Genomic DNA, 23,086 nt, shown 5'->3' with positions numbered 1-23,086 from the left:
ACAAAGTTGATGTATACTACATCTTGAAATGTGTCATGACAGACTGTAAAACAAGTGAAGCAAAGCCATCAAAATGAGGAACAACATGATTGAAATACCTACATTGGCAGTGGAAGCCACAGAGGTGGTGCTGGCCATCAACCACTGGGGGGCGCTGCGCAGTGCAGTCACACTCTCAACTTTCATTGAACCACCTAAAGTCCGAGTCCCGCCTCTTGACAGGTGATCCCTACGTGAAACGTTGCCACCTCCCCGTGCCAAGTAGTCTGTTCTGGATCCGGTCTGGGTGTCGGCATGTGCCATTGTAACCCTTGATGTCCGCGTATCTGCCGTTTTGCTGTTTGTCACACCGGCATCATCGTCATCGGAAATGGTAATGACCTCATAGTTCCCTGCCCCTCCTTGGGCACTGGAGCTCCTCTTGATAGTAATGGCCTGTTTTTTTTCCAGTAAAGAAGTAACATGTCACACTTTTTCTGGCAGATATCGTGATTTAAATTCAATTCACGATTTTCTTCAAATCACATTTTACTACAATATTCAGTAAGTACAGTATAATTTACAAACATGCCAGAAAATTATATCATGCCATTCAAACATTACAAGCTTTTACTCTAATAACGTAAGGACACTAAAAAGGCTGCATGAGGGAGGCAGTCTTTTTTTTTTAAATGTTTTTTAAATTGGTTCAATAATGTTAGAACCAAAGCTTGCTGTCACACATATATAAAGATGAAAGAAGGTATAATACTTAATGTAAAAATATATCTTGAAACCAAAAAAGTGGAAGCTTTATACTTACATGCAATTTCATTTAAAATCACTATAAGAGTGTATTTAAATTGTTTTTCATATTTTTGTCATAAACTAACTGTTTCAAACTTGAGGGCTGAGCGATATAGCCTAAAAGTCAACTCGTGGTATAAAATTAATCCCTTCACGCTTCACAGTAATAGTATAAAAACGCAAAAATGTGAATGGAAGTATTTCTGAATGAGTCATTCACTTGTGAAATGGTAATATTTTCTGTTAAAGGATCATAATCAAACTTATTCTTCAACCTGCTTTTCAATTTTTGCATTTTCATGTAAATGTCTACTTTTTGATCTTCATAAAATAGATTTCACAAATAAAGCCATTTTTTAGTTGCTGTTTTTTTTTTTTTTTTAAGCGCTGAGCTGGTTTATGTGACATATCACAAAAAGCATGTCGCTTCTGATTGGTTATCTTGGCGGGAGATGAAGGAAACAGCGTGTATGTGTCGAATAATTGACACAACAGTTTTCTGTGTCAGTCAAGAAGAGCGGTGCAAAAAACCACAGCTTTGGCAGTCACATGATGGTATTATCTGGAATCGCAATTTTGCTCCAAAAACAATAAATCGTTCAGTTTTATTATATGCTGGACAAAAATAGAAATGTAACACTTTTGTTTTTGCTCCCATTCTTCATGAGCTGGACTCAAAGACCTTAAACTTTTTTTTTTTACATACACAAAAGGCCATTTAGTTCTTCCAATATTGTTCATCAATTTGTCTAAATCTCTGTTACGAGTATTTCTCCTTTAGGGTAGACGCAATAAAAGGCCACTCTGAAATATGCAGTTTTATCACACAACACAATGCCACAGATGTTAGGGCTGCTCGATTATGAAGAAAATATTCATCACAATTAATTTGGTAATAATTGCAATCACGATTAGGACAATCCTTTTTTTTTGGTACGATTCAATAAATTGTTTAAACATGTAAAAAAATATTAAGACAAATACATTTCTTTGAAACACTATAATTATGCAAGTTCCTTTTCGACCAAACAAGATTTATCAATGAAGTAATTTTAAATTTAAAAAAGGTGCAAATATATACATTTAAACAACTCAAAATAAGTATTAATAATGTTTTATTTTTGTTTACGATTATGCCGATTTTGTAATTGTGGAGAGTAATAATTGAAATTCTAATTTAATTCCGATTAATTGCACAGCCCTAACAGATGTTTTGAGGAAGTGTGCAGTTGATGGGCTGACTGAAGGAATTGTTGCCCATGAGTTCAATGTTCATTTCTCAACCGTAAGCCGTCTCTCCAAAACAATTTCAGGCAATTTTGCAGTACTGTACATCCAACCGGCCTAACAAATGTAAACTATGTGTAACCGCCCCAGCCCAGGACCTCCACATTCAGTATGTTTACCTCCAAGATTGTCTGGACAGCTGCTGCAACAATCACTTTGCATAACCAAAGAACTTCTACACAAACTGTCAGACACCATCTAAGGGAAGCCCACCTGCATGCGTGTCGTGCTCATCGGGATCTCGACCTAAATGCAGTTCGTAGTCGTAACCGACTTGAGTGGGAGAACGCTCACATCCTATGGTGCATGGTACGTTAGAGAGGCGTTCTCTTCACGGATGACAACAACCTGATCAACAATGTGAAGGAGATGTGTTGTACCGTGTGAGTCAGATAATGACAGCTTTTTTTTTTTACTCCCTCAATAAAGCAAAAGTGCACATTTCAGAGTGGCCTTTAACTGTGGCCAGCCTAAGGCACACCTGTGCAATAATCATGCTGTCTAATCAGTAGAGCTGCCAAGATTAGTCGACTAGTCACGTCAACGTTGACAATCAAAATCGTCGACAATTAATATTAATAGTCGTTTATTTATGTATGTATCTATTCGGCGCTTTGTTTTTCAAAAACTGCGTCGTCTCGCACTTCTCCCGATGGTTGGAAGCCATGTCTGTGACGCACATGCGCAGTACTGGCCAGCCGGGTCATCCGCGATGTCAACAAAAGCATTATGGTTAATTGAGTGTCATGGCTAACCCGTGTTAGGCAACAGAATCTGAAACTTCAGGTGCATTTCACCCAAAATAATTAATTTGAGATAAACCTCCGGTCCTCCCTTTCATGGCACCACGGCAGTGATAAAGTAGCATTTAAAAAGGAAGCATGTTGTGGCTGATGCCTAATAGCATTTCTGGCATAGTGATAGTCATGTCTGGAAGCTAGCATTAGCAGCGTGCGTGTAGTAACGCAATGCTCTGTTTGGCACGCTAACATATAGGGTTAGGGTTAGGTTTTTGAAAAGGGGTTAGGGTTCGAGTCGCGACCACGCAGTGTTTGCGTTTATGAACATGGACATCGCAAGACTCAACAGAACATGACAGCTTTTCCGCAAGCCCTCAACGGCAACACATAACAATAAAACACAAAATAGTTTGTTACATGTTGTATTTATGTATTTATAATTTATAGTGCGAAAAAAAAAGTTCCTCCTAATCTTTAAAGATTTATTTCAGGTGCATACCACATTTTGTTTGTGTAGATCAATTTATTACTTTTAAATTACACACACTAGTGATGCAAAACAAAAGGTTTTGGATAAATGTTAAATAAAACAAAAATAAAAACCAATACAAGTGTTCATTTTAGGTGTGTTCAGCACAGTGTATTTTCCTAATTTTACTCATCTGATTTCACTACTTTCTACATTAAAAGAAAGCTTATTCCCCAAGAAGATTTAAATATGTTTAGTATTTATTTTTGTATATATAAATAGTTTCATAGTATTTATTAGTGCTACTCTGCATAGCTTTTGGTTACATTTTAAAACACACTAAATATTTACAGCAAAAAATTCTAAAGCCACAGTATTGCCATCAATTTAAGGTGCTCCATCCTTTATAAACATGTCAGGAATGATGGTACAATCTGCAAAATCTAATCAAAGTTGAATGTGCTATAATATTAATTGTCTTCATTATTAACTCTTTCAGTCATTTTCACCGAAGCCTTCACTCCCGGCTGTTTTACTGGATTTTGACTGATTTTGCCAGGCCCACAGAATATTGTGTTCTATGGCTATAAACAGGATTGGGAGGGTTACTATAACAATGTATTTTGTTACAGTTACAACAAGTTATCCTCGTACAATAATATTAAAGTAATGTAACTTCATTACTCCAATACAGAGTATGCTCATGAAGACAAAATAAAAATAAATATCACCACAATATATATTCTGTACAATGTGCCCCTGCTATTTGCGGGTGATAGAGACCCGGTAACCTACAAATAGCAAAAATCCTTGTGTAATTGACATCCATTAAAAAGCATCAGCATGTAGGCTATAGATAGGTTGATTGAAGGCCATATGCTGTTTTCGAACGTTCACTGAAAGCAACCACACCTCACAGTTTAGACAGACAGAAGGACGGACGGACAGATAGTCATCAACATTCCCCATGGTAGCTCAATTCACCCACATGCACGCACTAATAATGAGGATGACGATGCGTGACAACTACAAAATGAACTTTTATCCCAGTCACAAGTTTAGCTGTGTATATATTGTGTATGATGTTTAAATAGTAAATTGGTGGGAGGAAGATAAGTTTGGAAGGTGTAAGTAACTGGTTGTATGCTAGCGGACTAGCAAGAAGCTACAGCGTGTAGCATGTTGCTGGAGTCTCAACTCAAACTTTCGGTCCTTCAGCAAGACGAGTAAATTCCAAACAGTGAATACCGGTCGCCATTTCCTCCTCCTTGTCTTTGCAGCTTTTTAAAACTGCCTGCGTGTGGAGGACACGACTAGCCAGCCGACCGCTCCAGTAGCAACGGTCTCTCTCTCTCCCTCCCCCCTTCTCTCTAATCTTCGAAGTAATCCCCATTTTTAATAAGTGTACATGTAATCTGATTACATGTTTTTTTTTTTCTGTACTGTAACGGAATACAGTGTATTCTGATTACAGAACGCCGGTACATGTATTCCGTTACTCCCCAAGCCTGGCTATAAAAAACTTGGAACCTACCAAAAGAAAGATTAGAGTCTCTTCTTTCATCAGGAAATAAAAGTATATTTCTATCTGTTTCCGTTTTGCAGCAATTAGCATTAGAATATAGCTCAATTTCATCATTATTCACAAATCTGTTTATAACGGTGGGGTAAACAGCTTGTTGCAACATGGCCCTGGTTAATCTCTTATACTCTGCTGCCACCTGTTGGCCGTTTTTGTAATAACTACCATTGTTAATGTTTCATGCATTCTTGTCAGTTCAGAGGCTGCATCAAAGCCTTCTGTATGATCTATCATAAAAAACAAACAAAAAACTTATAAATATGTCTTTGGGAGCATGGTAATATTTAAAATACAACATATTTATACGTTTTTGGGAGCAAATGAGTTAATTTATTCATACTTTTAAAGAATTCCCCCAAAAACTAATGATGGTTTTAAAAAGGGCCGCTGCTTGTTGGTGCAATAAGCTGCTATTTACATATGATTAGTTGACTAATCACGACTACTGTTGGTAATTAGTCGACTAGCAAAATAATCGTTGGTGGTTCGTGGTATCCCAACTAATCATCATTGCTATGCCACGAAATAACCCAACCCACCTCAGAGGTGGATTATAAGAAGAAATGCTCACCACCACTGATTTAAACAGATTTGTAAAGGGAATGGCCATTCGGTATGCGGAAAAAGTTTTAGATGTTTGAGCCCAACTCACGGGAAAATGCGAGCAAAAACATTACTGCACCTTTTCGTTGGGCTACAAAAGTTATGGTGGGTTGATTTGCCCAGAGAGTCATCAACCCTGTGGAATATTGGGATTAAAACGGGACTAATGCAAAACTCACCTCATTCAAAATACACAAAGGATTAAAAAGAAAAGCTTCATGATGAGCAAGACAATCGTGTTTCTTGTTGTGGATTATTTTAGTACCTGGCATTGTGCTGCTTTTTGGCTTTTGTAAATACAGTAACTAACACACCTAACAGTATCTGACCCACAAAAACAACACTACACATTGAAACACTAGAAAGATTTTCCTTTCCATCCATATTATTGCTAACTGACCCAAACCGTAACAACGTGGCTAAAGATGGACGTTACCTGTTGAGTGCTGGCTTCACTGCCACTGCACTGCCTCCGATGGCCAAGTCCATTACTACTGGCTCCGTGATAGTTGGGCTTAATATTCTCCTTCGATCTTGCAGAATCCCGCTCCTTCTCGGCAGCTAGCGATGTCATTGTTGAGGAGGACGAGGAAAGATCTGAGGAGCGCCCATTGTTCAGTGTTGTTTCTTTAACTCCTCTTTTTGTTTCCCTCCCACAACTGTTTGTTTCTGCCACAATTTTCTCAAGAATGAGGAAGGTGTCTTCCGTTTGTCCCGTGTCCTTGATGACACGCTCCACCACGTCCTGCTGGTAACCCATGGTCCTGAAGGAAATTTGGTTGAAGAAATACATTTGTACATTAATATGAATTTAAAATGAATTGTGTTGATGTTTACTACTGTGATGTTCACCTGAAGAAATTGACCAAACAACGGAGATTGGTTTCTGGGCTGACTGCCTCACTTTCTTCAGTGATACCCTCACAAGGGTTCAGCATGATTGCACCAGCAACTGTGTTTGCTTTCGCTGAGGATGATGATGAGGAGACTGTGCATGAAGCAGACGCGTTTTTGGATCGATAACCACTAGAGGCACCTTCCTTGTCCCAGTGTCGCTCCCTGTCCCTCGACCGCTCCGGGGACTCATCCCTCCGCTCTAGAGAGTACTGTCGCTTAGTGTCCCGGGTTTCGTTATCTGAAGAGCGTCGCTTGTGTGAAGGCCTGGTGCCATTCAGCAGAATGGCCTCGGGACCCAAACCGATGCCTCCTCCTGCTTTTCCAGCACAGTCGCCAAAATGTGTCGTCCATGTCCCTCTGTCCTCAAAGCTGGTGTCAAGGATGCGAATGGAGAGCTCTGTCACAGGAGTGCTACTCTGTGAGCGATCTTGCTCAAATTCTGCTATGTTGGAATGTAGGTTCTGGTTCAGGACAGCCTGAGAGACAACAAAATATTGGGTTATGGTTTAGCTTGGTCTTACAGTAAATACACAACATGATTATTGTGAAAGATGTACGCTGTAAGGCACTGGGATTCAAAGTGTCTCCCCTCGGGGAAAGATTGCGATAATCAGATCATGTCCAAATGTTTCTAAGTAATTTTGCTGTTACCATTCATACTTTAAGAAAGTGTGAGATGGGAAACTTTGCTGCATAATAATGCTGCAGTGGTTCCTGAGAAAATGTCACATTGGCCCTGATACCAGTATGCATTAAAACCGTGGTATCGGTATCGGTGAGTACTAACAAGTAACATGCCGATACCATTAATTCCGACGCTAATATAGGACTTTGGATGCAGCAACTAGTGTCTTGTTCGTGCACGACATTCACTGATGTGTGACATGTTCACTGCATGCCGAGCTAAGACATCTGGCAAAACAGCTTTTTCATGTTGACAAAAAAAAAAAACTTAGGTATCGGTATGGTATCGGCCGATACTGCAAAGCTGGGTATGGGAATCGGTATCGGTATCGGGGGCCAAAAAACAGTATCGTAACAACACTACTACAGTACACATAGAACCAAATCACACACATGCATACATGCAAAGAAAGATGTCAGACACAAAAAGGAGTGCGCAAAGAGGGCTGCAACTCTCGAGAAGGGCGTGTGGAGTTGGCGCCTTGTTCAAGGTAGGGCTGGGCAATAAATCAAATTCATTTTATTTAGTCATTTTAAAAATCGAATTGTTGAAAATGAGCTAAATCGGAAAATCGGAATGCATGTAAATAAATGCACTCATCTTCTGGATTATTAAAAGATGTTCTTCAGTTCTGTTATAGCCAAACGTTATTGTAAGTTGTAACTTTGCACAAGTGGGAGTATGCTGGATGTGTGGTTTAGAAAATGTATTTACAATAATTAGTAACTAAGTAATTGTGGCTAGTTATGCACAAGATATGAATAGCTTTTTTTTTTTTTTTTTGCAAATGCTGTGAATGTTAAGTTTAGGTTAAAACTGGTTTAAAATCAGTATACAGTACATCATTTGTTATCAATCTGTATCGGCCCAGAATTTTTTTAATCTACTACTCAATTCGTAATCCGCCAGTTCCCAAGTCTTAACAGATGAGCTACTGACGGCTCCTTAGCTTCCCCCTTCCCATATATGCGCCACCTCATTCAAGTCAAGACTAAGAAGCACAATGATTGGAAAAAGATAATAATTCTCTTAATTCCTACCATTCAGTAGAACAGAACTGATCAACTTTACCTAATAGCAATTGTTAAAGGGACAGCAATGTGAAAAATCTAATTTTTTGAGCTTTTAGCCCCGTTAAAAGCCAATTCCTCACCTAAAACATCACCAAAGTAGTGTTTTCCTCCATTCACTCCTTTATGAGAAATTCTAGGTTACTCTGCTCTCCAAGCACCAGCCCCTCCCAACCTGAGAAAACGAGCTGTTGTCACTGTTTGACGTCATTAGGAGGATCCACCCCCACACCGCCTCTGCAGACTAAACGCACGCCCACTTTCTCTGAGACTTCCATGGGAGAGTGATAAAAGTAGCCTTTGTCCTTTATCAGTAAACATTCTGTCCAAATGAATTCAAAGCAAACAATTATCCTTCACATTTGCAATGCCAAAGTGCAATGACAAATGGCTGTCTTGAAATCCCAGAAAAGGTTCTGGCTGACACTTGTGTAAACTACAAGTAAAACCTTTGCGCTGCTAAACCTAATTGAACGAATATTGCAGTGGTTAGCGTGATCGCCCTGTAAGCAGCAGGTACCCGGTTCGCAAACTGCTCAGGTTTTGATTTTTTTCCCCCTCTATCTTCTTCTTTCCTCTCTCTCCTCCCCTCCTCCTCCACAAGGAGCCGTTTTGTTCAGAATGTTTATTGAAGAGTTCATGGCTTGCGTGGCCAAACGCAGAGATCCAGGAGCAGGTTGTAGCTGGCTCGCCGGGGGCGCGGCAACCACACAGGGAGAGGCGGGGTTTTACTGAACCGGGCGTTTTACTTCCGCATTAAGAGAAAGCGGTTAAAAAGTGAGTAGGTAAAAAGCTATTTAAGTGTCAGACAGCAGTTTGTTAAGTTGGGTGATTATTCCTCATCATGTTTGGATATTGTTTGTGGTGTCCCCCATGGATCAGTAGTAGGCCCTAAACTCTTTATTTTGTATATAAATGATATGTATATGGTTCCCAAAATACAGCATTGTGTGTTATTTGCTGATGCTTATGGAACCTAGGTTTTGTACAACAAGGAAGAGTTTTTGTCCATCAGTATGCGGGGTGAGGCTACTGAAGGGATTTAGTGGGGAGTTGAAAAAATGTACAAATATGACACAGTTTAAAATACTGTATGAAAATAGGATTTTCAAACAATATGAGGATGAGGGAGGTGTGGTCACTTACTATGTGTGTTGGGATAATTGTTTCTGTTTTTTCCCTCTCTCCTTGTTTTGGTTTGTTTGACTGCTTTCTTTTTTTACGTTTATATTGTGTACAATAGACTGAAGTAGTAGATTTATAGGTGGGACTGTACATGTGGTGTTAAACGAATGTATTAGGCTATGGGTGTTTATGTGTATTAATTCATATATTGTGTGTATGTAAGAGAAGGTTATGTTATTTACTTAAGGAGAAGGGGGGGAGTAAATAAGTTTGACTTTTCACTCCGTTTTGAATATTCATTGATGGGGTTATTTTTCCTATTGCCTGTTTTCTTTTGATTTTTCTTTTCTTTAGTTGATTATTGTCACTTAATAAAAGTAATGTTGAAATATTCGAAATAAAAATTTGAATCAATCCAAAAAAGAACCAGCAAAACACCAAATATTATTATTAATTTAAATTATTATTAAAAAACATACTGTAGTATATATAGTGTACTGGCAGCGGCCGGCTTGTACCCAGAGTTTTGTTAAAGATCTGGGACGTTGGGACGTTTTTCACCTGTGATTCAAATAATGATTCGCGGCAAAATTAGTTGAAGACGGCACCCCGTCCACAGCAGTGCAGTCACGTTCCGTCGCTTCACTCAGTTTGAATCAATTTACCGATCCACACCGTCATCTTTTACTGTTACTGCTGTACTGCGGTTTCAGCTAACAAGGATTGTTAGCTTTTAAGTATATGGTGATAAGAAAACACAAACCAGTGAGGGTGTTTGCGAGCTGGTAGGAGTGTGAGCCAGTCCGAGTAATTCTTCTTTCAGTGCACTGGGCAGTAGAAGAAGCTCCATGGTGTACTTATCATCCCTTTCCTCTACAAAGGACTTGAACGCTCGTTTCACTGCCTGCTCTCTCTCACTCAGTAGACTTCGCTTTTCCTGTATAAAATTGATAGAAGGCAGAAGTTTGGAAATGATAAACAGTGATTTGGGCTTCAAATAGCTTTGCTCATTAAAACAGTTTCAGTAATCTACAGTGAACATTACTTTATTTGTAATAAAGACATTTTTCATCCCTAGCAATTTTCTTGATATTCACCTCACCTGGAAAAGTGCCACAAACTGTTGAACTCTGCTCTGCGCCATCACGACAGGCTCAGCACGGCCTAGCAAACGAAGGCGTCCTGGCTCAGGAACCAAAACCTCTGCACTTGTGTCCCGTATAAGTCTGTCCAGGAACAGGCCACGGGCTCCGGCAAAGATACAGTGCATGTCCACTGGATAGCGTTCTTCTTTCTGCAGCTCTGGGTCACACAGCCCCCTCACATACTCCTGTAAAACATGAAGAAGCAGCATTAAAGGAATACAAGACTTATGAAAAACGAACCAGCTATATAATTAATTACTTAATTTAAACTCTTCCCTGAAAAAATTGTCGGCCATTCCGGACAATCACATGATCATCGTGACGTACCGCGTGTGTAAAATACAAATTAAATGACACGGCCGCTAATGACAACAAAGACACTCACAAGGAATTACTGCGTCCCACGGCGGACATCAAAGCTGAAATGACGCCTTATAGAAAATAAGCGCTTCTTTAAAAGCAGTATAGCCACAGAGGACTCGTCAAAGATTTGTGTCCAACCGAAAGCCGGGATGAAATGGATGATAAGGAGGACTCGTTCAGCCAACCTGGCTCATAGTGAGTCTAAGTTGAGGACCGTCTGCAAGTTGCGTGTGACAGTGGCTCAAATTACCAATCAAGTCACCATTGACATTATTCACTATGGAAATGTAATTTGTGGACGGTCCCTAACCTGGACGGTAAACAACTTGATGTGCTGAGGAATTTATTCTGATCAGAATTGGCGCAGTAGATGGAAGACGGCCTTTTTCTTGCCCATTACGTCAGCAAACTCCCATTAAAATGAACAAAGTTTATTGTCGTTTAAGAAAATATAAAAAATTATCTGGAACAATACTGACCTAACGAGTTAGTATACTGTACTTCACCATCGGGATTGCAGTTCCGCCGCATGCAAATAAAAGTACATTTTTCGTTACAGGTACCAATTAACTCTTTGACTGCCAGACGTTTTCAAAAACGGGTTGTCGCCAGTGCCAGCCGATTTAAGCATTTTGAGTGATCTTTCAAGGTCCACAGAAAATGTTGTGTTTGGACTATGGAAACACACATACTACCAAATGAAAGATTGGACTCTCAGCTTTCATCAGAAAAAAAAAGTTTGTTTCTACCTTATTCCGTTCTTCAGTAATCAACAATAGAAAATGGTTACTTTCACCGAAATTCTCTCTTTTGAAACAAAAAACGGAGAAAAAGAGCTTTTTGTGAAACGATGTTATTTCATGCACTCTAGTGAATTGTACACTTATTTTTGTCCATGAATGATGCCACAAACACCTAAATAGTGCTTTACTTCTGTAAAACGCTTTCACCAACAATGAAAAAGTGTTTTTTGATTGCAAAATACGTTTATTTCCATTCAACAGTGTAACAATTTGACAAAACAATTTCGCAAACTATTTACAAATGTGTGCAACTGTGGTACTACTTACAATTATGTGGATGTTTCAAATACAGTTTTTCTTTTTGTAACGCTCTCCTGCGTACAAAGAGACGCCAGGACTCGCACACAGTTTACTTTCACTTTCACATTGGTCCGTTTTGCGTGCAAACGTTACACTTTCTTGACGGGCTTTTTTTCCGGGGAATAAAAAGCAAGTAGCAGACTGTACACACTTCCTCCGATGAATATGCATTGGACTCTGGGCACTCTCCGTCGTCCGATCGAACGTCCGCCTGTGCGTGCTCGGTTGCGCTCCGCGTTACGACACCGTCATAGCCGCCGCGTCAGCGGTTCCAATTTCGCCGTCAAGCTCGGATTCACCTTCATCATCATCGTCATCAATGTACTATTTTAGCGTTGGTCGATGCCTTTTGTCTTGTAAGTGTAGAGCTGCTTGCAAACGCTCGCCATTGCCCGTTCCCTCCTCCATCTAGCTCCATCTAACGTCTTCTACTGCCGCGTCAATGCTTTCCAACCACGGAGTCACCATCATCTTCATCATCGATGATGATTATCGTCATCAACAATGTGCTTTTTTAGCGATGCTTTTGGTCTTTGAAAAAAACGGCTCTGGCGTTAGCTCCTCGCGACCGGCCGCCATTTTTCCTTTGTTTTCCATTCTGATCTCCTGCTCAACGCTCTAGCTCCGCCTCTACTGACGCCCACCCGATCTTGTCAAAAGAGAGTCATCGCTGCCCTCTAGGGGCCAAAAATAGTCATTAGGCTCAAAAAACCTGCTTAAAACTTTCAGGAGAGCTCCGCAAGCCTTTCCAGCACCCGTTTCAAAAAAAAAAAAAAAAAAAATGGGAGGACGTCTTTTAACGTCTTTGGCGCTCCTCCGTAGGTTTTTGCAGAACGTCATTTAACGTCTTTGGCAGTAAAAGAGTTAAAAAAGGAATAATATCAAGGTAAAAAACGTTAGATGTATTGAACCTTTTGTGCACTGTACAGACACCGAAAGTATACTTACTATTCCATGGTTTCCCTCCAAGCATTTTATAAGCCTGGGGGAAACCTTTTCTTACCCAACCCGCCAGGCTAAAGCTAAGCAACAACTCTTACTGGTACTACTTGAGAAAACTCATAAGGACGGGGCAAATACAAATCTGCTTGACCAATGAGTTGACCAACAGTGATTCTATAAGTACTGCATGCTTCAACAACTAAAATTGTATGTAGTAATTTCTCCTACAAATAGGAGTGCACATACATGTTTTAGCATGGTCCTCAAATGAGCACCAGAGGTGATTGTTAGGTGCTCAATTATTGTTGTTTGGCGCTCAGCAACCACCCACCCCCCACCCCAATCACCCACCCACCCTATCACCCCCCTACCTCATTAATGAACATAAAGACGTACAGCACATCTGGGAAAAGTAGGGCCCACGAGTCACATCTACCTTGTCCATACCCTCTGTAGCCTTTATGAAATCAAACTAAAACATCAAGTATGTGCTGCTTTTATATTGTATATTATAGTGTAGTATGACTTATTTACTTTTTAGAGCAGCAAGATGCACAGTAAACAATCAGGATTCTACTTTTGGCTCTAATGTGGCGCAAAATTTTAGTTAAGGTAAGCCATTTAAAACTACTGCAAAAAGAAAAGCTTTTCCATAGTGCATCTGTCTATACAACGTGTGTTTGCATGTGTGTATTTTTTGAGAGGGAGACCCGCGATGCGATCCGCTTGCATTAAAACGCAGCCTATTTTTGAAGTTACATAGCAATCAGCAGCTTGGAGCAGCTCATGCTTGAGCTGTTTCCTTTCTTTGTAAGCACTAGGCTCCTTTTGGGGTACTCTGAATAACGGAAGGGCACATTTGAACAATGCTCACACGAGGTTTTGAACAAGTACGTGCTTGCCTCGGGTACATTAATTTACCGGAAAAGGCCGTATTAAAAGAATCGCCACATGGTTTTATGAATCGATATCGAGCAATGAAAAGCAATATCGATTCGATATCGGTATATCGATATTTTAAACCCAGCCCAACGTGTCATAGTCGTTTTGCGCAGCCTCTTTAGCTTTCTTATGCTTTTGCAGCAAAATATTTTGCTTCTTTCATCCCACGTTCAACAAGCGGTGTTGTACTTGAATAGTGTTGCACGGGATACCGGTTGCAGTATCGTACCTCAATGTTTTGGCGTCAAAAACGGCTCTGTATAATTTTTTCTTAGTACTGTACTGCCAAGTAATCTTTACTTAAAAAAAATAATAAAATGAGACAGCCCGCCAACTCTGTTTTAAAGGCAGGTACACATAAACGCATAGCCGGCTGTCTACCGATATGTGAAAAACGCCTTAAGTAAGCGACACGCCTCTTTTAGCTTGTGTGCAAGAGGGCGCAGGAAGATGGCTTCATGCACTGAAGCGCTCACTGGACGTGCAATCCTCGTTGAGAAGCATAAAGCACTAGTTAAGCTTATTAAGTGTAGCCCTCGCTGGCCATCCACTCCTCTTTGAGAAGTATGACGCGCTAATTAAGGCTCCAAGGGAGCGCAAGCAGAGGGGAAGCCACGCGACACAGGGATGTGATTTGACCAAAGTGAAATTATCTGAAAATTTAGCCCGGGGTCTGGGGGCCGCCGGCACCCAGCTAGGTCCAGGGTTTTCCGTGTTTTTAAGTATTTTCAATGCACTCACATGACAAAGAAATAGACAAAACAACAGCATAAATTTTCAATGTATATTGAACTATCCCATATAAAATGGCAGTTTTAGTCAACTCAAAATCAGTCACATTCAAAAACATTGGACTGCCTTTGCTTTTAAAAACTATCACTGAGAATATCATCATATCTAACTAATGTGATTACTAAGTTAACACATAAATAATGTTGAAGAGTTCAAATTTCATGAACAAATAATTGCATCATGACCAAATGAAAAGTAACTCATATTAGAGCATACCACAAATGTCTTTGTTATAGCAGAAGATGTTATCTGTCGGAGTCATGTGCATACACAATGAAATACAAAAAAATAAAATAAAAAAAAAAATCGGATTTTTTTTTTGGGGGGGGAGATAAAAAAAGCGGAATTCCACGAATTAGCGGAAAAATCACATCCCTGGCGACAGCATTGGCATTGCCTACGCATGTTTTCAATAAACACATGAAGAAGAACACACGTGTGGTTTTCAATTTTCAGTTTTAGAAACGTTTTGTAACAAGAGCAAATGTTTTTCGCGGAGAAGCTGAAGAAAAAGCAGCAATCATTCCTGCAGTGGACTTACGGTGTGTTTAATGAACAGGCACATAGTAGGAAATCACAATTAAAAATAGAAAAAGCTCAGACGACTGACAGAGCAACAGTCACAGGTTGTGACGCATTTTTGACACTTTCCTTGAAAATAAGTGGCGTGTGAATTATTTTCTTCCCAGTTTGTAGTATTTGATTACACAGTCGATTAATTGGTTGCGGAATGAAGAAGAGCAGAGATGTTCATGCACACTCAAGCAACTTTACATTGAGTCATTGGAGTGCCACTGTATTGGCAATATTTAAAACGGATGACATCAAATGCAGTAAAATACAGTACTTCAAGAATATGGCATGCAATGTGAAAGCACATACAGTATAAACATAAATATATACAGTATGTACATAAATTAACATGTATACATCCCAATAGTTTGAATTAATAATAAATACAATATTTTGAAATTCTTTTGTCAGTTTTAATTTTCCTGCTTTTACTGATGTTTTAGAGTTTTGTCGAGGTACCGTTTCAGTACTGGTCTCGAGGTATTTTACGCAGGTATAGTATCGAAGTCAAAATTTTGGTATCGTGACAACACTATACTTGAATCACCCGCCATTATCACTTCTCCTGTGTTCATCTTTTTCATGTTGTTTCGATACATGCAAAGCCATGTTCTGTAGATTGCAATAAGGTTAGAAAAAAAAAGTGTTCGTCTTCTTCGCGGATTCTTCTTTTACGTTTTTTTTAACTCCCTGTGACTGCACTACAGCACCACTCCAGACTTGGCATATACATTTCAGCCGTTACACGTCCTCAGCGTCTTCTTCTGGACACACGCAAATCTTGAAATGCTTTTATGTGTATGAGATTTGTTTGAGGAACGAAGCCGACTTTGCTTCCATCTGGACAGGGCCTTAGTATATAGTGTTTTTAGTCGAGAAGTGGGGGATTTAATAACAGGATTTAATAACATTATTATTAATTAATAACATTAGTAACATTATGTTGGCTATAAATAAAGTTTTCATAGGGTGTGTGGAAAATGAAACAAGAAAATATGACTTGTTCCTTAAACGAAACAAATTCCTAATTTAAAAAACAAAAATGCAAATTCCATTCATGTTAAACACTGTTAATTGTTTATAGACTTTGAATTTTTTAGTACATTTTGTCCATTATTAATAAACAGCACATTATGGGCAAAAATCTTCTGCGTGCTATATAATCTATCCATCCATTTCCTGAACCACTTATTCCTCACAAGGGTAGTAGGGGGGCTGGAGCCTACATGTGCTATAATATGTACTTAAAGGTGGGGTCTTAAGTTTTGACCCTTTCTGTTTGTAAACAAATTCAAAACGGACTCCTCCCATGGCTCAACCTCCCACTTACTCGCCAATATTTTGCCTGGCTTCAGCTCTGTGATTGGCTGGAGGAGCAAACATTGACTTTCCGCCCAGAAACGTCCTCTTATGGCAAAAGACAACAATCTGACAAAATCACCACCACACATTAACAGAAACCCAGAGGTGTTGATTGAGAATGATTTCATGTGTATACATCTAGTGTTTATGAAGTATTTATTTCTAAGAGAAAATTTAAGACCCCCCCTTGAACATTTAGAGACTGAGATTGTGAGATTGAGATTGAAATTAATTGTTTATAAAACAAAGTATTTGGCATAATCTTTGGATACCCATAAGCATCCTTCGCCCCGCCAGCATTCCACCCTCATTTATAAAAGTCTGGTTCCGCCACTGATAGTGCATGATCTGCGGATTGTTTAGTAGGTAAAACAAAGAAACATTATCAGTCCACATTCACTATAATAGCAGCAGAGGAAGTTGAAAAACCCTTGTGCAACACATAAGTCGCAGGTATGGGAACATTTGGGGAACTTGAGGTGAAATTTGTCCTCAAATTAATGAAATTAATAATTTTTCTGCCTCTTTTTCCGACACGTCATTCAGACATGTCAAGGAAGCTGGAAACATACTCAACGTAACACCCCGTCTACACTAAGGCTAACTTCAAAATAAAGTGCTCCAAATAATAAATTGACGCCAATGCAGTGAACTTTTACTTTGAAGTTGGCCTCCACGGTAACATGACTGGTAGTTTGACTTTTCTTTTCAACGTTTCAACTTATATTACCTAAGTTTTTATTGAAATTACAAAATTGCCACCCCGAAAGTTTATTTAATCGCTAATTTAGGATGCTAAAAAACCGCTAGTTAATTACGCTGTCATTGTATGGTACGGCACAAATATCCTACGTTAGTGGCTAGCAGCTAGCTGTTAGCATTAGTAACGAGTCCCTGGATCAGCCTGGTTGGCAGCCGTAAATGAGTTTGACAGTTTGATACCTGGCTTATTTTCTTTACTGCTTTTTCAATGATGGACCAAGGCTACTTTGCAATTCACTCTCCATGTTTAAAGGAAGGAAATTTGCACTTTGAGGTCTTGTCATTATTATCTTCATTTATTTCATTTAACAGTTTTGTCCATTAAATAAAAAAAACTAAAAAAAAACATTTAATTCAAAACATTAAATATAGCCATTTAGATTTTAGGAACATGACTTTGAGCCATACCTTTTGATTATATACATGGACCATGTATAAAATAAGAATGTAACTGCCTCATATTGCATGTTGTGTTCCTAAATGGCCATATTAGACATTTTGAGTCGATTGTTGTTTTTTAAATGAGCCAAAGCGTTTTACAATCAACTCTTTTTTTATTTATTTTTAGAACAAACTATACCAGGGCCACAAAAGTGGCAATACAATTTACAACTTTATAAAAAAGAAGACATTAAATTCACATTTAGCGCATTTGAGTTATCATGTTGGTGTGGACCTCGGCAACCGTTTTGAGTTTATCAACCGTTTGGCAACTTCAAAATCAAAAGGACATACATGGACATCGATGGCTTGGTAGTCCTTTATTCTGAAATTAACCTGAATAAGCAATCACTGCGGCTAACTTTAACTTTTCGAGGGGCTGCAATGCCAGCAGTCATTACTGCAATTATCCTAAAAATCTACCCTCGTACACATTTGCACAAATGTATACTGAGACAACCGAATCTGGCGATGGAAACATGCTGTTAAGAGAGAAAATCAGTCCAGGGAGTACACCATGTCCAATTCCATGTACAAGTTAAGTAATTATGCTGCAGTTTACATATGAGGCATTTTTCTTTTCTAGAAAATCAACTGACAGGACAGCTGGTGATTACCGTGTCCTTTTAGCAGAAGAAAGGAATTACTGGTAAAATCTGTCCACAAAAACAAATCCAAGTATTTAAAAAATATATATTAAAAAAAAAAAAAAACATTCAGATACACACAGTAATACTGCATGTACCGGTAGTTTATTCCCCCCAAAACACACACACACACACACACACACACACACACACACACACACACGGTATCTAAGTTTATGCAAAACAATGGCTCAAAAAAAAAAGGGGGGGGGGGGTTAAGGTGCATAAACCGGATAGACCTCCCACTTACTCATTCAGGGAATCTCCGGGTACTAAAAATATCTGAATGTGTAAGATGCTGGTTAGCCCGGTTATTTTGGGTGTGTTTAATATACAATGTTTAACAAATTCATCAGACACAAAAACATAAATAGACCATCTACCATCATGAAGTGTTCAAATGTGGACCCTTTCATTTCAGTGACCTTTTGACAGCGTTTACCCCAGTTGCTAAGCCCGGTGGTCGAAGACGAATGGACAAAATTCCACCCGGGATAATTTTTGTCGGATTGGGGTTTGAGGACGACGAATTATATATCATGTTCGTCAAATTGTCTGTGGGGAGAACATCCAGCAATATATTATATTTCATTTTACATTATTGTTGTTGCAGTTGCAAGTCATGTTAATTTATATGGAAAACAAAGTTTTTTTTTTTTTTAAACAAACTAACAAAAAAGATAAGAATACCGCTAAGGCACCGGATCGTTTAGCAGTATCGTTAAGAGTACCGGTAGTAGTATCAATAAAATCTTAATGATACCCATCCCTATCAGCATTACCTGCCTAACCCAAACCATAACCCTAATTAGGTTTTAACCTAACTTGCGTAAGCAGACCCCGAACACAGGCCTGAATTTGGCTGGGGAGCTAACACTTCTCACCTGCTTTGAAATGGGGGGTGGTTGGTCCACAATGCTTTACCCGGGGATGGATGTTTGTTTTGCCGGTTCTCTGGAGGTCCCCAAACATTGGATCCCAATAGATGATATTCGCATGATGTCATGTGCCACACCCACACATTGTGTGCTGTTCACGGATGCACCAAATGTCGAATGTGAACTGATGAAGCAGTGTCCGGAGAGAATTGCAAGGATAAATTGAAAAGTTTTCCAATTGACAAAGTCGACCAAAGTATGTTGTGACCATTTTGATTAAAGTAAGTGTTATTGTAAGAAGGTTAAAATGAATTTTACTATAATGTTAATGTACTCGTGACATTATGTGACACGCTAGCCGTGGCTAGCTCTGGCTAATAGATAGTGGGTGGTCAAATGTTTCAATTTTGAGATTTCTCCAAATACTCTCCTTTAAGGTCTCTATTTTCCTTTGCCAGCAGCCCAAAAGTTTATATTGTACTCAAGGTGTACAAAAATAGTTATTGTTGTAACATGCTGGTGCTTATAGCTAATGCAGTCGGGGAACTAGCCAACTTGGTCTCAGAATAACGCTAGATTCTTCACCTCCAATGCACAAATGATAAACCCACACAGCAACCAATAAAAGCCGAAAGGACATTAGAGAAGACGCACCGTGTTTTGGGATCAAGCCATTCTACCTCAGAGCATATGTGAATGTTGCCAATGAGTCCGGTCTGGACAACTACGGCAAATGTTGTAATCCAATCGATTCCATTAATCAAACGTTTCAACATGTACTGCTCCCAGCAATGTTGATCTAAACCTTCCGCATGTCTTTACACAAGTAACGTTAAAGGAAGAAGATAAAAATTTGCCACATCATATGCACCCGACTCGCGAGATCACATCATCCGGTGAGGTCAACGAATACCATCCTAATCTCAGCCCTCCCCAACCTCCGGGGGTCCTGCCGCTTAGATATGTGGTTTGGGTTGTTCCCTGCTGTGCGACCAAAGCCCCCCAAAAAATTTGGAAGCACTAATCCCAGCCATTGATTCCAGATTCCATCGCCTGAATTTGGATTCCAACACTGGAATGGCCGCTTCCAATCCGCCACCAGACTGTTCTAAAATTGCAATACAATTTTTGGTTCGATGATTGGAAGTTCCAAATTATTAACTTTTTCCAATTTCCATTCACCGCCATTAAGCAAAGCCTATCCCTCTCAAGTTGTTTTCTGCATTACCTGCCTAATCCTAACCATATATTTCAGAGAATATAGAAGCAAAAAGTAAAGTATAAAAGTAGTATTAGTTTAAAAAAAAAAAATGCCCAAAGCGGAACTCGAACCCTGACCACGGTGCTTTCGGGGTGTCAGCCTTAAAGGGATACTTGACTCATTAAGCCATTTTCAGCAGTAAAAAGTTAGGATTTTGTCCAGAATGAATGCGTTAACTTCATTATTTTTCATGTACAATTATACATTACATGGCTCAGTTTGCTGACCAAACCCAGAAAACAGGTGAGCCATGATTGGTCGTTACCTACTTCCTCAGCAGGTTGATGTAATCAAGTGGGAAAAAATAGTTTTCAATGGTATTAATTGTACATGGAAAAAATAATGAAGTTATCAAATTCTGGACAAAATGTTACATTTTTTACTGCTGAAAATGGCTCAATTAGTCAAGTATCCCTTTATTTATTATGCCACACCACAAGCTACTAAGCTAGTACCGTACACATCAACTAGGGCAGAATTTATACTTGTAGTTCTCACGCGATTCACGGCAAAACAACACTAAATGGCGAGTTGCTGTTCACGCCAAAATATCCACTTTGTAAAATAATAGCTTTATGTTTGACATGATATCAGCGAACAGGGAAGTAAGTAGCTGTCATTTACCCTATGAGCGCAATGAGCGTTATTTTGAAGGGGAGACCTTTACACAATCTCGCTCACACACACGTATCAGACTGTCACTGGCCCGTGGGTTTATTTGGGGGCACAGAAATAAAGACCTCACCTTTGCTTTCGAAACGTCGTCAGTGTTTCCTCTGAGCTGTAGCCATATCTGACGCGCAGCCGTGCTACCGTGTGCTTGTCCGGTGTGGTCCAACAGCCCAATAATAGTGAACGTCACTTTGAAAACGTATTCCACTCGAGGTTGGGCAAATTTCAGCTCGTCTTCCTTATTCTCCAGGACAGTAAACTCATCCACCGTAGGGCTGTCTTGAGTCTGCCTCGCGGCCGAGGCGGTGAGCCTGCTGGTCGAATGCTCCACGCACGCAAGCTCGGTGACTCGCTTCGTACCGGGAAGGGGCCGCGTTGTTGACATAGCGTCTCTCGGTGTTTAGCGTCGTCTCGGACAAGCACGTCTTAATACTCCAACCTGTCGGCGTTGCTGTGGCCCTTTGGCGTCTACATAGTATGCTCGGTAAGTTATACGCGGCAAAACAGCCAGGTTTATAACGTCTAATATAAAGAACACCACGGTCGGGCTAGCTAAGAAGTCGGAAGCGCCGAATGACGTATGCGGAAAGTCCCACTTCTACGTCATCAAAGGCCGACAGTTGAGTTGAGTGTATTGTACTGTACCGTACTGTCACTGCTGTACTCCACTATTTATCTGTTGACTTGTGGCAAGTGATTTTGCGCAAGATAGTTGCATATTGACCTTTCTGCTTACGACAGAGAAGCGTAGACGTTGGCCTTTTGTGGTTAAGAAAGGATGTTGTCATTCCGCAGCAACTGTCTGAAAGCGCCCATCAAGTCTAGCCTTATGGGGAGAAATTTGTCTCAAAATTATTCACACAAATAAATTCGTGATTTTCACATGCGATTTTGAGATCCACAAATACATCCGTGATTTCCACATGTCAACGTTTTTTTTTAAATAATCACCTAAGTCATTTTTCATATTTTTCAAGAAACACAAAAAAAATAAGCATTTGCACCATGAGGGGATGATTAAGGCCCAAAAAAATTATAATTTTTGCAAAAAACAAAACAAAAAAGACTTGGGCAATCATTTTAAGAGGGTGATGTGTTTTTCAGATGCACAAACATATTCGTAAATTTCACGTGTTTGTCAGATCCACAAACATTTTCTTCATTTTCACGTGTATTTCAGAACCACAAATATATCCGTCTTTATGATCTGTATATATTACTGGATAGACTATAGGCCAAAACTTTCGAAGCTGCGAGGCACAACTTGCCTTAAATACACAGTATAAATTATATGCTTAAGGAAACTTTTTTTAACTAAAGAATTATACCTGTAATTCAACAAAAGATGCCTCTGCCAAATCTAATACTGGAGTCTAAGGAACTGAGCGATAAAAGAAAAAGGGGGTGTTCAAAGCAGCACATACAGTACTTGTTAAAAAATAGTGACCACCCCAGTAAGAGTAAGATGGCCGCCCTGTGGTTTCAATGGCTTGCACTGGTGTGTATGAGCTATCGGCTATCCAGATATATATACAGATCAGTGGTAACACGCCCGTGCAAGTTGTTGAAGCCACAGCGTGGCCATCTTATTCCTCCCATCTCGCGAGCAGAGTACTGTATAAACTATATGTATACTGTTAGACATTATTAACATTTTAAATTTTTTATTTCATATATTAACCATGTTGAAATGTTTTATAGATGCGTAGAGCAGGTGAAATAGTGTTGAACTCAGTATAATTTGACCTTAACCTTGTTTTCGTCTAAAAAATTCCTTCTCAGTGTTTTGCGCACACATTCTGTTCGTGAGAACAGATTTTGCCACACACACATTCCTGAGAGCACCATCACTCACGGCCACTCAATTTGTTTGTGAGATATTGTTTTGGGACGAAAAGTACCCTGAGAGTATATTTTGTCTAAAAAATGAACACAGCTGCAGTCTGGGTACGAAAATAA

General features: G+C 39.5%; 1 protein-coding gene across 1 annotated transcript in view; it reads right to left on the bottom strand.

Moving 5' to 3' along the window:
* Nucleotides 1-21,790, bottom strand: part of n4bp1 (nedd4 binding protein 1) — a 29,978-nt gene extending 8,188 nt beyond the window's left edge. Inside the window, exons 1-6 of the mRNA XM_077568261.1 lie at nucleotides 21,201-21,790; nucleotides 10,347-10,574; nucleotides 10,008-10,181; nucleotides 6,320-6,840; nucleotides 5,904-6,231; nucleotides 103-435 (exon numbers count right to left, since the gene is read on the bottom strand). Of these exons, the coding sequence (XP_077424387.1) occupies nucleotides 103-435; nucleotides 5,904-6,231; nucleotides 6,320-6,840; nucleotides 10,008-10,181; nucleotides 10,347-10,574; nucleotides 21,201-21,512 (1,896 nt within the window). The 5' untranslated portion in view covers nucleotides 21,513-21,790. The remainder of the gene's footprint in view (nucleotides 1-102; nucleotides 436-5,903; nucleotides 6,232-6,319; nucleotides 6,841-10,007; nucleotides 10,182-10,346; nucleotides 10,575-21,200) is intronic.
* Nucleotides 21,791-23,086: the final 1,296 nt, after the last annotated feature.

This window comes from Vanacampus margaritifer, chromosome 6, assembly GCF_051991255.1.
Source record: "Vanacampus margaritifer isolate UIUO_Vmar chromosome 6, RoL_Vmar_1.0, whole genome shotgun sequence".
NCBI lineage: Eukaryota > Metazoa > Chordata > Actinopteri > Syngnathiformes > Syngnathidae > Vanacampus > Vanacampus margaritifer.
The sequence above is the reverse complement of the archived record's forward strand: the minus strand, read 5'-3'. Positions and strand labels throughout refer to the sequence as shown.